Genomic DNA, 16,434 nt, shown 5'->3' with positions numbered 1-16,434 from the left:
TGCCTTCTAGTCCTTGCCCCTAGGCTGGTGTGCCCCTTTTGTCTCGTTCTGTTTTATGGTCCTGTCCAATCCTTGGCTGAAGGGGAGAAATAACTTCTGACACGAAAAGTTTCCCACTAAGAAAAAGCTCTGTATCAGCTCTGCCCATAGACGACCTCATGGAGGTGGATCCTTCCTACAGACAGTATTCGTCAGCAGGGAAAGATGGAGTTCCTTTACGGGTGGAGCTAATGCAGAGCTTTTCTTAGTGAGGAAACGGTGACTAAAATCACCGATTGTTTCTACAGGACGATTGTTTCTACAGGACGACCATGAGCTACATTTAAGAACTTTGAATTTGCCTGAAACGAACATCTCCTATATCCTGTAACTAGCCCAAGAATCCAGGCAGAAGGTCTGATATAGTTTAAACCAAAAAAAAAAAGGGGGGGCGGGGGGGGGAAGCGAGAACCCACACTCTTAGACTAGAATCCGAGGATATGGGTTCTGGTTCAGGCACTTTACTAAGCAGCCCTGTGGCTCAGGTGAGTCACGCACAGCAGCAACTTCACCTGGGAGATGGAGGGCTGGACTGGCGTGGTGTTCTCAAATTCTTCGCGATACTCTTCTAAGTATTTTTCCCATTGACCAGACTTAAAACGCTTTGTCCTTTCAATAAACTTCACTTACTAAAATTTTTTTTCTACTTTTATGAAAGAACTTTAACTGCCAATCGAGCTTCTAATCAGCAGGAGGTAGCCAACCTCTAAAGGTGCTCTGGTGGTGCAAAGGTTAACTGCTCAGCTGCTAACTGAAAGGTCAGCGGTTTGAATCCACCAGCTGCTCCATGGGGGAAAAGACCTGGCAATCTGCTCCCACAAAGATAACAGCCTGGGAAACCCTATGAAACAGTTTTACTCTATCACATGGGGTCTCTATGAATCAGAATTAACTCATCAGCACATAACAACAAGTACCTCTAAAATTCTCTAATTCTATGAAACTGTCTTCCAAATCAAAAATTCAAGTAGCTGACTTACAAGTGAAAAAAAAACAACGCCTCCCAACACTTACATAGAACGTTAGGAAGTTTCAAAGCAATTTCCCACCTATTATATCAAAGCAGCTTTACAATGCAAAAGTACAGGTGTAGAAACTTCTGGCTTGAGATTTCAGTGACTTGCAGAAGATTCCATCTTCATTAGGCGGCTGAGCAGGGCTGGAACCCCAGATTTCTGGGTTCCGTCTTTAATGTACACAAATTATATAAAATAAGCCTCAACTGCTGACACTCTTGGGACACTTTGGAATCACGAGTCTTACCTTAATGCTTTTAATGTGAGATGCTGCCTTCCCAAGAGCCTTTTCAGAAGACTTGTCCAACAGAAACTCAATGACAGCATCCTTGTTATAAAGTCTGCAACAAGAAGGACTAATCAAAACATGACGGCAACAATCAACCTGCAAATAACCAAACCAAAGGAGGAAGAAAAAACCGATGCAATGTCGACCATGACCCAAAGTCATTTACATCTGGAAATAGAAATGCCCTGCGTTATGGCAAAGTCAACGTTGCTCTCATTCATTGCTGGTGGAATGGAAAATGGTACAGTCGCTGTGGGAAACAGTTTGGTGGCTCCCCAGAAAGCTGAGCACAGAACTACCACATGACTGAGCAATCCCAATCCTTGGTGTACACCCAGAAGAAATGAAAGCAGAAATGCAAACAGAAACCTGTCCATCGATGTTCACTGCAGCACGATTCACAACAGCCAAAAGGTGGAAACAACCAAAATGTCTATCAACAGATGAGTGGATAAACAAAACATGATCTACACATACAATGGAGTATTACTCTGCCATAAAGAGAAATAAGTCCTGATGCATATCACAACATGGATGAACCCTGAAAACATCACGCTGAGCGAAATAAGTCAGTCACAAAAAGACTGTGTGATCTCACATGAAATAAGCAAATACATAAAGACTAATAATGGTTACAGGGGTGGGAGAGAGGGGACAAGGGGAAACTTTTGCTTGGGGTGTACTGACTTTATGTTAATACTTTAAAAAGGACAGTGATAACGCTTGTCCAATGGGAAGAAAGTAATCAGTGTCGTCGCTGAACTGTAAATGCTGAAACTGCTGTATTGGAGAATGTTTTGATGTGCATATTTTTACCACAATTAAAAAATAAAAAATTAAGTGAATTTCGCTCTGTCTCAACTACTTCCAGAGCATACAATGAAAGAAACTATTCTCCAGTCTGAAGGATGGATGTGACCTCAACGAGTGCTTAAAAACTGGAAGATTTAATGTAAAGGTACATACTTTCAATTCTTCTTGAAAAAACAAGACAAAATCAGAAGACCTGGGAACACTAGGCCCACATTCTTCAAAAGCAGGAACTGTCTGGAGCTGGGTGGCAGCTGCCATTCTGGACTGTGCCTCACGTGGCTCCTTTGTCCATTTACGTTTATGACTTAGCTCCTACTGGCACCTGAGTTTTCAACCCATGGGTTCACTGAGTCAACTCGATTAGGGAAGTGCAGAAATATGCTTAGAGACAAGGAATGTTAACCCCCCGCCCCACCCCCCAAAAAACCAAACCTGTTGCCGTCGATTGATTCCGACTCATAGTGACCAAATAGGACAGAGCAGAACTGCCCCATAGGGTTTCCAAGGAGCGCCTGGTAGATCTGAACTGCCAACCTTTTGGTTAGCAACTGTAGCACTTAACCACTATGCCACCAGGGTTTCCAATGTTAACCCAGGCTTCACCAATTTGCCTGGGATAATTCACATTTGATTAGTCAAAAACTGCATTTACACATTAAAATTGCCTTCAAAATCGCTTAACCAGCTCTTTCTGATTGCCTAAATGAAACATACCTGCCAAGTTCACAGGCAACTATCGGTCGCCTCAATATTTCTTGACTTAAAGTGCAGTAGTTCCACTGGGCCACCAGTTCTGCATCTTTGTCAACCTAAGGGGGGAAAAATTCCTTTCAGTTAATTTCCACCTCTGAAAGGCACAGGCTTGACAGATCCACGTGTGAAGATTTCTTCAGTAATACTACACTGCAGTGACTTTCGTTTTTCGAATCAAAGATAGGGATACATGAAACTGCAATTTTAAGCCCTAAGTAATTGATATTATATCCAATAAAGGCCTGTTTAAAACATGACAAGTACGAAGAAACAGTTTACATCAAAGCACTAAATTGTTTATGCAAACTATTTATAAATGTTCACATTTGTGTCTTAATAGAAATTAGGGAGGCTGCCCAGGGGAAAAAAAGCACAGTCTAACGATGAGAAAGGCTCAGAGCTGTAGCAGAACTGAAAGACTAAGAACTGAAAAGATAAGCATTTTTTAAAAAGTTCGGCACGAGACTAAATCCTTTATAAAATCGTCAATTTAACAAAAATGTTTTCTGCAAATTGTTCAGTAGGGTGCACATCAAACCTTTATCCACGCTATGAAAATCGAGATAGGCCCTTCCACAGCCCTCAAATGACATTTTAAGCTACATGCTATTTCATGTCCCGTTCCTAAAACACCAGGCCTGAATAAATGTAACAGGATGGTACATTTGGGAGAAGACAGGAAGAGAAAAGCTCCTTAAGTTTTCGTTTTTGCAGCAACAACTGCTAAAGTACTTACCATGTGCCTGGCAATGTGCTAAGCAGTTTCTGCACCTTAACCTTCTGAATCTGCATAAAAACCCAAGGAGTTAGTGTTCTTACCTTTGTAGATGAGGAAACCAAGGCACCAAGAGGTTAGCTCACTTGCCCAAGGTCACAGAGCAAAGGAATAAAGCACCTAGGCTGGCTGGCTCTAGAGACCATGCTTCTTCTTTTTTCCAAATCACTACTCTCTGTCACACCTGTTGCTGCTAAGTCAATTCTGACTCCTAGTGACCCCACAGGACAGAGAAGAACTGCCCCGTAGTGTTTCCAAAGCTGTAAACCTTTACGGAAGCAGGCTGCCACATCAAAAACACTACTACAACTGATTCTCTATTCAGTCCCCAGTCTGGCAGTTGAAATGGCTTTTATCAAAAACCACACTGTAAAGAGGGACACGGTAGAGCCTAAAGAGAGGCTGCCGACAAACCAGGTAGACCAACTACATTTTTTGCAGGTTCAAAAAACCACATTCAGGAACTCGAGGACCCACTTTCTGGCTCCCCCACCTACTTCAGGCATAGTTCTCTACTGATTCAAATCAGTTGGGAGGGCTGGGGATTGGGAGAAAGGTGATAAATTACTCTTATGCAAAGATTTAAGAATTGCTTCCCCCAAAAAACTTTTGAAAAACATTTTTCCTCAGGGTCTCTTTTCTTTTTAGGGCAAGGTCTTAAACTAGAGCAATATTTTGGGCCAGACCAAACACGCCGTATGAGTGATTACGTACGTTGTTCCATATCTATTAGAAATGGAAGCTCTATGAGGGCAAGACTCTGTCTCTGCTTGCTGTTGTAGCCCCGGCGCCTAGAACAGGGTACATGGTAAGCACTCAAGAAACATGTGCTCAATGAACGGTGATAAGCCATCCTATTTCCAGTTGTCAGATCATTCTTCCTTCCTCTCTGCCAGCTTATGACACCTGTTTCTTGCCAAGCCTTTTGTTAATCTCCTCCTCTTCAGCCCTGAGCTTAAAACTGAGCTGAATATCTTTTTGGTAAAAGCTCCCATCCATGCAAACTATCTGCAATTAGCCTAGGCACATGTAGGTCAGGTGAGAGGGCACAGCCCTTCATCCTTTTGTGTAGGTACAATTACAGGGCATAGCGCTTCATCCTCTTGTGTAGGTACAATTATAGGGTCCACCTGAAGTCTTCTGGGTTTCCATGCACTCTTACATACAACACACATTTATGAGGAGTCTATTAGGGAGCCCTTCTGGTTCAATAGTTAAGCACTCGGCTGCTACCTGAAAAGTCGGCAGTTCAAACCCACCCAGTAGCTCTACAGAAGAAAGAATTGGCAATCTACTCCTGTAAAGATTACACCGTAGAAAACTCTATGGGGCAGCTCTACTCTGTTACACGGGGTCGCTAGGAGTCAGAATTGACTCAACAGCACCTAACAGCAACAATTATGTGCCAGACACATAGTAGGGGTTACAGACGAAGACATAAAAGGTCTCTGTCCACATGGGTCCCTAGGAGTCGGAATCAACTTGACGGCAACAGGTTTTTGGTTTGGTTTGGTCCACATGGGAGAGAGAATGACAAAAAAAAAAAAAAAATAGATATCATGATAAGCACTACGAAGAAAAATCATGCAGCAGAAGAGGATACAGTGAGGAATATTTCAGCTCCAGTGAACTGAGATGAACTGAATGAAATAAAGAAATGAACCATTTCAGGTTGAGGAACTAATGCTCCAGGCTGAGCAAAAAGGCTTGTGTGACTGGAACAGAATAAAAGCTAGAGAAGGACAGGAGGTGAGGTTGCAAAGAGAGGCAGGGGTCTGATGACAAAGGGCCTTGTGGGATTTTATTCTCAATGTGATGAGAAGCCACTGGAGTGCTTTGAATACAGCAGTCATATATGTGATTTACCATTTAAAAAGATTTCTCTGGCTGCTTAATTAAGAATATATGTGCCACTCACATGTGCCAAGCACTGTATTAGGTACTTTACAAACTTTCTATTATTAAAAAGTGATTACCAGTGCTAACTCTGGGATCCTGAAGAACTGGATGGGAATCCCAGCTCCACCACCTAAAAGCTGTGAGTTTGGTTATGTTAATTAACTTCCCTGTACTCAATTTCCCTGCAGTAACATGGAGATGATTACACATAATTTGCTCGATTTCTTGTGAGGATGAGGGATTTTTTACTCATTCATTTGTTCAATATATTTACTGTGCCAAAAACCATGGCAGCTGTGAAAGATAAAAAGGCGGCCTCTGCCATCAAAGGCTTACCCGCCAGTCAGGGAGACAGACGTTAATCAACTATGAACGCAGTGTACCGGGTGGTAAGAAACTTTATAACAGAAGGTCCAAATCTCAAGGCAGGAAAAGAGAAGGTTTGGAAAAACTTTTTATTTTTTAATATTAGAAAGTCTGTAAAGTACCTAATACAGTGCTTGGCACATGCGGGTGGTATATACATCCGGTGGAAATGAAGTTAGTGTATGAAAAGCTTAACAAAACCCGTTGCCCTGGAGTCAATTCCGACTCATAGCGACCCTAAAGGACAGAAGAGAACTGCCCCATAGGGTTTTCAAGAAACGCCTGATGGATTCGAACTGCCAACCTTCTGGTTAGCAGCCATAGCTCTTAACCACTACGTCACCTGGATTTCCCGAAAACCTCAATAGACAGATTTTTTGGAAGACGGTTACTAACTGCAGACTGTCTAATCCTGGCTCTGCCACTTAATAGCTTCCAACCTTTCCCTCCTAAGCTTCTGTATCAATGTCTGAACGATAGGATTTACGACAGCGCCTACCCTATGGAGCTGTTGTGAAGATTACATGAGACACCTCATGTTAAGCGTCTTGTGCGGTGATTAGCAAATGTAAGCACTTGATAAACGTAATTATTACCCACCAAACCCGTTGCCGTCGAGTGGATTCCGACTCACAACGACCCTACAGGACAAACTAGGTCTGCTCCAAAGGGTTTCCAAGGAGCGGTTGGTGGATCTGAACTGCCGACTTTTCGGTTAGCAGCCGAGCTCTTAACCACTACACCACCGGAGACCTAAGTTATTGTTAATTTCGAGGTTCCCGAACGGGGTAAATGAGCGCAGCTGCGTGCATAACCCCTCTGGCTCCCCCTTCGTGCCCCCCGTAGCGCCCTGGAGGCGTCCGCACTCCCCAACAACCCCCGCGCCCTATCGTTCTCCAGTCGCTGACCTTCTCAACCTTCTTGGGCCCCTTCACCAATTCGTGCCTCTTGGGGATAGTTCCTCCGTCGCAACCCATCGCAAGTTGGGACTCCCAGCAGCCACAACACCCCGCAAACAGCACTTCCGGGGTCGCGGCCGACAGGGCGACAACTTCCGGCGCGCCGCGGTGACGTACAACCCGTCGCGATGCAGCGGGGCGTGGTGGCGCTGTTGCCAGGCTCCGGTTGCCATGGAGAGCGTTGCTGTGAGCTGGGCGCGGCCCCGCGGCGTGGGCAGCCAAAGCCGGGGTGAATGTTCGCGCCAAGTACGGTCGCTGCGGGGCTGGCCTGTCCCTTCCTCTTTCCGGCGGCCCTGGGTTTCTGCTGCCTAATCACAGTCGTTCGCCCACGCTCCAAGAGGGCGGCCAGGGCGCCCACCGCTCCATGGCCGCATACCCCCAACCTCGTGTGAGTGTGGACCTGGCTCCTACCTAGAAGGTGGGCGCCTTGGGGAAAAGGGCCACGTCTTATCAGCACGATGAATGAGTCATATTAATAGAATCGACTAATTCAGTTCACATCATGTATTTCAAAGGAACGTTTCTCTATGGAGCGCCACCTTTGGTCACAGCAAATCTGTGAAATGATGTTGTAGGAGATTGAGGGGAGTGAAATCCTCTTTCAAAACAAAACAAAACAAAACAACACAAAAAACAAACCCATTGCCATCGAATTGGTTTTGACTCATAGTGACCCTTATAGGACAGAGTAGAACTGCCCCATAGAGTTTCCAAGGCTGTGAGTCTTTATGGAAGCAGACTGCCACATCTTTCTCCCGTGGAGGTGCTGGTGGATTCAAACTGCCAACCTGTTGGTTCGCATCCGAGCACTTAACCACTGCGCCACTAGGGTGGCCCTCAAACGTTCTGATATTGCCATGGAATGACTTTTTCCCCCAGTAAGAAGCAGGTATAATTATAGTATTAAAGTTTTTCTCACAAAAGGTTCACAGCTGTCTCCATGCCATTTCCAAGATGTTGAGTAACAACCTAGCAGCATCTGGACCCAACGTTGGCATCTCTAAGAGACCAAAGAAAGACTCTGGGACCAGTGATTGTGACATATGGTTTATCAGGGGAGCTTACTTACAGGACGGTCCAGGGTGGTGGCTGGACCAGTTTAGCACTCTGCAACTGCCTAGCAGGGGACATAAGCTTATATGCCATTCTGGCTGGGGCTAAGGCTCATTGTTTTTGCTCCCAAGTCCTTGGGCAGCCAGCATTCCCAGAGACTGCACGTCCAGGCCCAGATGTTTTTCTTTCTTGTTGCTAAGACATTCTTTGGCCTTGGCAACTGGCCCAGTCACATCACTCTGGGCCTTGTATCTTAGCCCGAGTCCATCCCAGGTTCATCCCCAGCATGCTTCAGGGAAAGGCAAAGCTGCCTCCCATTAGGAGAGGATGCATATAGCTGAATAGCATTAGCCTACACAAGAGATGGGCTGTATTGTATCTACAATGAGGAGAACACATATCTCTTGCAAAACCTCTGCTAAAGTCCATGATTGGCTGCTCTCTTGCCCTTGAGCCTCTCTCTATCTGTTCCTTATTACAAATATTAAGGGAAAATGTGTCTACTAGTCTGCAAATAACCAGCCAGTTGTGGCAGAGTAGATTCCGACTCATGGTGACCCCGTGTGTACAGAGTAGAACTACTCTATAAGGTTTTTGTGGCTACAGCTTTTCAGAAGCGGATCACCAGGCCTTCCTTTTGAGGCACCTCTGGGTAGGTTCGACTCAATAACCTTTTTTTAGTAGCCGGGCACTTACCCATTTGCGCCACCCAGGGACTCCTAATCTGCAAATAAGGCAGACCTTTATGACCGGATGCTACCATGGGACTTTCATTTTTTTTTACCTAAGTGAAACAATAAAAGAGGTGAAAACATAACATTCCCCACTTGGTGACAATTGCCCAGTATGCCCCCAAGAAAACAGGGGTGTGAAAAGTCCAACAACTATAAGCTTGGGCTACCTGTTACTGCATTTAACGGAAATTAAAAGAATAAATCCTTTAATCAGTCAGAGGTTCTCATTGGCTTATGATTTATTTTAATGCCAGTAACACAAGTTGTAACCTCCATGAGGATAGGGACATTTTTTCATTCATCAATGTGACTGGGTGGTGCAAACGATGAAGCACTTGACTGCTAACCAAAAGGAAGGCAGTTTACATCCACCCATAGACACCTTGGAAAACAGTCCTGGTAGTCTGCTTCTGAAAGGTCACAGCCTTGAAAACCCATGTGCAATTCTACTACTCCATACACGTGGGGTCTCCACAAGTCAGGGCTGAATTGACAGCAACTAATAACATACTTAGGGCCTAGAAAAGTCTTTAGAACACTTAATACATACTTACCCAGTAAACACAAAGAAAGTACTCATATGGTGATGGCCCCAGTTTTGGCGGACCCTAAAACTGCTAAGTACTGTTGTTGTTGTGTGATGTCGAGTCAATTCTGACTCATAGCAAGCCTATACATGACAGAGTAGAACTGTCCCATAGGGTGTAATCTTTATGTGAGCAGATCTTTTGTCCTGTGGAGCCACTGGCGGATTTAAACCACTGACTTTGTGGTTAACAGCTGAGCACTTTAACCATTGTACCACCAGGGCCCCTTACTAAGTACTATTAGTATCCCATTTTACAGATGAAGGAAACAAAGTCCTGGAAAGGTCAAATGACTTGTCCAAGGTTACATAGCTAGTAAGTGTGAGAGCTTAGAATGGATTCTGGGATTGGTTCTGTCTGATAGAGAGAGTATAGCAAAAATGCAAGGATACTTAGACTCTTAAACCAGTGCTCTTTTCTAGCAAGTAAATCTGTCCCTCACCTAGTTTATTTGGGGAGAAAAAACAGCTGCTCTTTATTAAATCACCACCGTGCACTGGCAAATTGGGAGCATCCTCTTACTTTGTCCTCATATCAATCTCAAGAGATGGGTATAATTGCCTTCTACTTTACAGATGAAAACCCTAAGACTCAGACACACAGGGATCTTGTCTCAGGGTCACCCAGCTGGGTGAGTGAAAGATGAGACACTTTCTCAATGGAGGTCCATCTGGCTACAAACCTCACCTCCAAAAGTTGCTGACGAGACCTGGTGGTGCCAGCTGTGTTCGGGCAGCTGGATTTTTTTTTTTTTTTTCCTCTGTCTCTCTTCCTCTTTGGTTTCCTCTTTTAGAATATCAGTCTCTAGGCTGCTCTGTGCCTCAGACAGTTAAGACTTTGGCATGCTTTCCTGGGATCATCAGTAGCAGCTGGTTTCCGTGAAGGGCTGGCTGTGTGCAGGCAGTGTTCAGGGCTTTCGTTGCATTTGAGCCATTTGGTTCTCACAGCTGCGCTGGGAAGCAGGTGTCTTTATTGTTGGCTTCATCCTCCCACTGGCCTTTGTTGTGTGAACTAATGAAGGATATTCGCTCACAAGAATCCTAGGAGACAGCTTGGCTGTAGTAGAGGTGCGGGTTTGAGGAGGTGGGAAAGGAAAGAAATCATTAAAGCCAAAACAACCACCTTCTAGTAGAATCGGTGTTTCTTAACCATTTTGGAGTCACCGGAGCTGTTTGAGAATTTGATGAAAACTACGGATTTACTCCCCAGAAAAATGTCCGTTGACGTAGAGAAAATTTTACAGTTATTATTCTTGTCATCATTGAGTTGGCTCCAACTCACAGTGACCCTGTGTGTACAGAGTAGAACTACACTCCATTGGGTTATCAAGGCTGTGTGACCTTCCAGATGCAGATTGCCTGTCCTTTCCTCTGAGGCACCTCTGGGTGGTTTTGAACTGCCAACCTTTCAGTTAGTTGCATGCTTAACTGTTTGCACCAACACACGCATATTCATTCACAGCCTCCTGAAGCCCAGGCTAAGAACCAGTACTTCACATGCTTCCCCAGGGTAGTCTACTGTTTGTCAGAATAATTCTGACATATTTCAGACTTCTGAACTGTTGAGGGCTAGATTTCCTGTTAGCTCTGCTCATGTGCTCTTCCATAGGTACAGTTTAAAATTCTGTCTGGAAAAATCTGACATGCAGAGTAACTCATTTTAAGAGTTAGCATAAAAAAAAACTGTGTTAGGATTTATAAAGAATTGTACAACATCATTTAACACTTAGACTATCATAAAAAGAGGGTTAAAAATAAAGGGGGAAATGGTGGCAATTGCTGAGATAATTCAAGACAAAAATGACTTCTAATTTGTCGTTTTGGGAAATATTCAAACAAAATATTTTAGGAATATGCAAGGCCTTAACGTTTTAACGAACCCCAGTGGCACAACGGTTAAGTGCTTCATTCTAACTGAAATGTTGGCAGTTTGAACCCACCCAGCAGTTCTGCAGGAGAAAGACCTGGCGATCTGTTCTTGTAAAGATTACAGTTTAGAAAACCCTACAGGGCAGTTCTGCTCTGTCATGTGGGGTTGCTGTGAGTCAGAATTGACTCCAACGCACATCATAATGACATACAAGGCCTTATATGAATTGATCCCTGGCTACTCCTCCCAGTTCATGTCCTCCATTTTTTTCCTCCCTTCCTTGGCTCCAGCCACATGACCTCCCTCCTCTGCCTTGATGGCTCCACAGGCTTTTGCCTTGCCCTTTCCTCTTGGGGGACACTCTGCCCCCGAACTTCCTCAGGCTAGCTCCCTTGAGCGACTCTCCCGGGTCCCCTCCTCAGAGGGCTTTCCCTTGACTTCTCCATAGAAAAGAGCACCCCTCCCCCATCACAGTATTCCCCCATCTTGTTCCATCTTTCTTCATTGCTCTTATCACTCCCATACATTCTGTTATAAATTTAATTTTTGTATTTTGTTCATCATGTATTTTATACATTAATTTTTAAAATTTATTTTATTTTTTGTTTTCGTTGAGAATATATACAGGAGCACATGCATCAATTCAACAGTCTCTCCACGTACAGTTCAGTGGCACTGATTGCATTCAAGTTGTGCGCCCGTTCTCACCCTCCCTTTCCGAATTGTCCCTCCCCCATTAGCAAAAACTCACTGCCCTCCCAACTTGCTTATCTAACTTTTCGAGTTGCTGTTGTCATTTTGATGCCGTATAGATAGTTATTAAAAGAACACAGTGCTCAAGGCAGACATTCTTTACTAGTTATGCTAAATTATTGCTTGGTTTAAAGAAGACATCTCGGAATTTTTTTTTTTTTATTATACTTACTTTAGATGAAAGTTTACAGAGCAAAACAGTTTCTCATTAAACAATTAATACATGCATTGTTTTGTGACATTGGTTGCCGACCCCACGACATGTCAACACACTTCCCTTTTTGGCCTTCGGTTCCCCATTACCAGTTTTCCTGTCCCCTCCTGGCTTCTCGTCTTTCCACTGGGCTGGTGTGCCCATTTAGTCACATTTTGTTTTGTGGGCCTGTCTAATCTTTGGCTGAAGGGTGAACCTCAGGAGTGACTTCATTATTGACCTATAAGGGTACCCGGGGCCTGTATTCTTGGGTTTTCTCCAGTCTCTATCAGACCAGTAAGTCTGTTTTGTGTGTGTTTGTGTGTGTGTGAGTTAGAATTTTGTTTCACATTTTTCTCCAGCTCTGTCCGGGACCCTCTATTGTGATCCCTGTCAGAGCAGGAGGTGCTAGTAGCTGGGTACCATCTAGTTGTGCTGGACTCAGTCTTGTGGAGGCTGTGGTAGTTGTGATCCATTAGTCCTTTGGACTAATCTTTCTCTTATGTCTTTGGTTTTCTTCATTCTCCCTTGCTCCAGACAGGGTGAGATCAGTGGAGTATATTAGAAGGCCACTCACAAACTTTTAAGACCCCAGACGCTTCTCACCAAAGTAGAATGTAGAACATTTTCTTTATAAACTATGTTACACCAGTTGAGTTAGATGTTCCTCGAGACCATGGTCCACACAGCCCTCAGCCCAGTAATTTGGTCCCTCAGGGAGTTTGCATATGTGTCTATGGAGCTTCCATAACCTTGCTTTGCACAAGTTGTGCTGGCTTTCCCAGTGTTGCGTACTGTCTTACTCTTCACCAAAGTTTCCACTTATCTATTGTCTAGTTAGTGCTTTTCCCTCCCACTCCTCCCCTCCCTCGTAACCATCAAAAATTGTTTCTTTTTGTGTGTAAACCTTATGATGAGTTTTTATAGTAGTGGTCTTATATATTTGCCCTTTTGTGATTGATTTATTTCACTCAGCCTAATGCCCTCCAGATTCATCCATGTTGTGAGATGCTTTGCAGATTCATCATTGCTCTTTTTTGTTTTCATGGAATATTTTTGGTTTAAAGATTATCTCAGGGCAGTAGTCTTGGGGGTTCATCCAGCCTTCATGGTTCCAGGAAGTTTGGATTCCATTTTGCATTAATGTTGTTTTTCTGAAGTATTGCATCAGAATATTATCTTGGTAATATTTATCTTGATGGCTGAGTTTTTTGCTGACCCTTCAAATCTTGCATCTGAGGAGAGTGCCTTACTCTCCTCACCCTGTCCCAGCCCTGATTTCCTGTCTCTTCCAGCTGGAATGAAGGCGCTATGAGGGCAGAGCCTTTGTTCTGTTCCCTGCAGCATCTCCAGCAATCAGCTACAGGCTGGCAGATCAATAAATATTGTTAAGTGAATGGGCGAAACAAAAAGAGGCAGAAGGGAATAGCATCTTTTCACCTTGTTGTGAGTGCAAACACAAAGGGGTAACATTTGGAGACACGGAGCACATTCAGGAAAAACAAAAAATTTAAAAAGAAATCTTGTTAAAAAAAAGAAAAAGATGTTTTGTCAAAAAATAGTAACCACCAAACAGGAACATGACTCTCCTGGGTTTGTCACCCTGTAAGATCTGTTAAACAGGCTCCTCACCACCATCCTCCTGATGAAGTTTACCTTAACTGTGGTCGAGTTGCTACCACCACCATACCACCGTACTACCCACCATTTCCTCTTCCTTACTGGGAGGAAATGGTACACAACTCCAGCGTTTAAACAAAAGGGCTTAGCCAAAAGCAAATAAATAAATAAATAAAAAGGTTTTATTCTATGTTTTAAACATTTTCAGAAGTAATTGTCTTACTGAATTAATCAGAGGGAACTCCTCCCATAAACTCTCTCTTTCAAAAAAGGAAGGAAGTACATTTAGCTAAGAGCAGCATTTTTCATTAATTTAAACCTAATGGTTTTGTACTTTGTGAATAAATGTCCTTGGTTTTAACTCATTTCAAATGTATACATGTACACATGATGTGTGTGTATATATATATGTATATATGTGTGTGTGTATAGTTCTAAAACCAATAGGACCTCTTCATTATCTCTTAGAGAGCAGGTTACTAATGGAGGATTGAGTTATAACATCTAAAACATTAGAACAGTACCTAGCATGCAGTAATCCCTCAATAAATGTTGGCTATTATTATGCGAAAAATAATTGTGCCCAGAGGAGTAAAAATGTATTGTCCGTCTCCCTGCAACAATCCCTCCTTCTCCCAACGACAGTCTAGACTTTTGCTAGAGGATCCTGTTGGGAGACAGTTCTCCATGGATTTCTCATATTTCTGCTTGTCTGCTGAACAGATGCACTGACAGGATTTTGTTCTGGACTGTCTTTTCAAGAACATTTGTAGCAAGCAAACACCCTTGGAAGACAGAGATAGAGTACCCCTCAAGAGCAGAAGGGCAGGTTTGTTTGCAATCCAATATAATAAAGATAATGTTTCCCTCTGAGACAAAATTTGGTCAGGTTTGCTTGAATCCCCTTATAAAAGATTGGAGTTTCCTATGCTGGGTCTCTTGGCTTTGACATAAGCATAGGATCCACCTGAGCCCACCTCTGCATCGCCCCCCTGGGACTTGGACGTGGGAAACTGATGTGAAGACAAAGGTCCAGCTCTTTGCTACACTGGGAGGAATAAGAGTCCTTAGTCTCCAACCCCAGAATCTCTTGTCTTCTATCAGCATCCATGAAACTGTGGCAAGCTCACTTATTAGCCTGAAGTAGCATAAAATCTGAGACAGTTCACGGTTCTTGACGGAGCCATCCCTTTGTCTCTCTCAGGACACATGGGAGAGTGTGTGTCTGTATGTCTGGTAGATTTCAGGTCTAGGTCAGCCTGGGCACTGCATGCCACTGCCCATCATGGAAATTTCAGGGACAGGCACCTGCAGAGAGAAGTCTCTTGTTCTTTCTTCTTCTGTGGACATAAACCCAAAAGGACATACCTTGGGACAGCACCTTGCAATCATAGGTGTCAACCTAGAGAAAGTGTGACAGAGAAATGGTCTTTGTGACACTCTTGGAGCCCCTGAAACTAATCAGGCTAGAAACCAGTCTACTTCTGGATTAGTTTAAGATACTTGAGTCAATGAATTTTCTTTATTGCTGAAGATAGATTGGGTATGGTTTTCTATCACTTGTAACAGAAGGAGTTCTAACTGATGCAGACCACAGCCATTCAAAGGACGTGGTCTTTTAGGGTCTCTCTGTCCAATCATAGAGAAGCAAGCCTCATGGAGAGAGGATTCATTTTTAAGGACCCTGAGACTAACACAATAAAAATAACCGTATTTTAAAAGTGCTTACCAAGTGCAGCAGTGGGAGAAAGATGTGGCAGTCTGTCTCTATAAAGATACACAGCCTTGGAAACACTGTGGGGCAGCTCTACTCTGTCCTTCAGGGTCGTTATGAGTTGGAATAGGCTCGATGGCAATGTGTTTGGGTTTCAGGGACCAAGTGCAAGAGTCCCTGGGTGGTGTGAATGGTTAACACACTCAGCTGCCAACCAAAAGGTTAGCGGTTTGAGTCCACCCAGAGCCCCCTTGGAAGAAAGGCCTGGTGATCTACTTCTGAACAATCACCACGGAAAGCCCTGTGGGGCACAGTTCTAGTCTGACACACGTGGGGCCGCTGTGAGTCAGGGCTGACCCGAAGCAGAGCAGCAGATGGGAGCTGGACTTGGTGCCATTTGAGGAAAGCCCTGTGGGGCACAGTTCTAGTCTGACACACGTGGGGCCGCTGTGAGTCAGGGCTGACCCGATGCAGAGCAGCAGATGGGAGCTGGACTTGGTGCCATTTGAGGTGTGGTGGCGCTTGCAGGCCGCAAAGCTGTTTATGTGGCTGACATGAGCACAGAGATGTGGACCTTCACTTGAAGTGAAGGGATGATGTAACCATAGCAACGCTGAGCTAAAGGCACAGCTGTCAGGGGAGGAAGAGGAGGTGATTTGACTTGAGGGCAGCTCGGTGCCACTTCCAGACCTGTGCCCAGAGAGAGGCATCCTGTCCATGCAGCACCTTCCTGGCTGCGGTACCACAGGCAGCTGGCTTTTCCCCTGCCAGCTGTGCACAGAACTCGGCCTCTACTGCAGCTCTCTGCAGGCTTCAGGGAGAAGTGCTGGAATGACAAAAGTGAACACTGGAGGCCTTACTTTAGCGTCAGAACACGGGTGACGTGGATCAAAGTCTTTTCCAAAGAAAGGGGTGCTGCAGATGAAGTTGAAACCAATTATATTTAAATAATATTATAAACTGTAACAGAAGATTTGAGACTGTTGAAGTACAACAGTCTGA

General features: G+C 44.2%; 2 protein-coding genes across 5 annotated transcripts in view; both read right to left on the bottom strand.

Moving 5' to 3' along the window:
• Positions 1 to 6,997, bottom strand: part of RTF2 (replication termination factor 2) — a 54,484-nt gene extending 47,487 nt beyond the window's left edge. For all 3 annotated transcript variants that reach the window (XM_003419907.4, XM_010599446.3, XM_064276244.1), the window contains exons 1-3: positions 6,859 to 6,997; positions 2,872 to 2,966; positions 1,303 to 1,396 (exon numbers count right to left, since the gene is read on the bottom strand). In XM_003419907.4, the coding sequence (XP_003419955.1) occupies positions 1,303 to 1,396; positions 2,872 to 2,966; positions 6,859 to 6,927 (258 nt within the window). In that variant the 5' untranslated portion in view covers positions 6,928 to 6,997. The remainder of the gene's footprint in view (positions 1 to 1,302; positions 1,397 to 2,871; positions 2,967 to 6,858) is intronic.
• A 4,891-nt stretch (positions 6,998 to 11,888) lies between these two features.
• The window catches only part of CASS4 (Cas scaffold protein family member 4), a 47,023-nt gene continuing 42,477 nt past the window's right edge, over positions 11,889 to 16,434 (bottom strand). The window contains exon 7 of one of the 2 annotated variants that reach the window (XM_064276236.1): positions 11,889 to 16,347. In XM_064276236.1, coding sequence (XP_064132306.1) covers positions 16,321 to 16,347 — 27 coding nt within the window. In that variant the 3' untranslated portion in view covers positions 11,889 to 16,320. The remainder of the gene's footprint in view (positions 16,348 to 16,434) is intronic. The other variant, XM_064276235.1, reaches the window with a different exon arrangement.

Source organism: Loxodonta africana, chromosome 24 (genome assembly GCF_030014295.1).
Source record: "Loxodonta africana isolate mLoxAfr1 chromosome 24, mLoxAfr1.hap2, whole genome shotgun sequence".
Lineage (NCBI taxonomy): Eukaryota > Metazoa > Chordata > Mammalia > Proboscidea > Elephantidae > Loxodonta > Loxodonta africana.
Note: the sequence above shows the minus strand (reverse complement) of the source record. Positions and strands in the feature narration are given on the sequence as shown.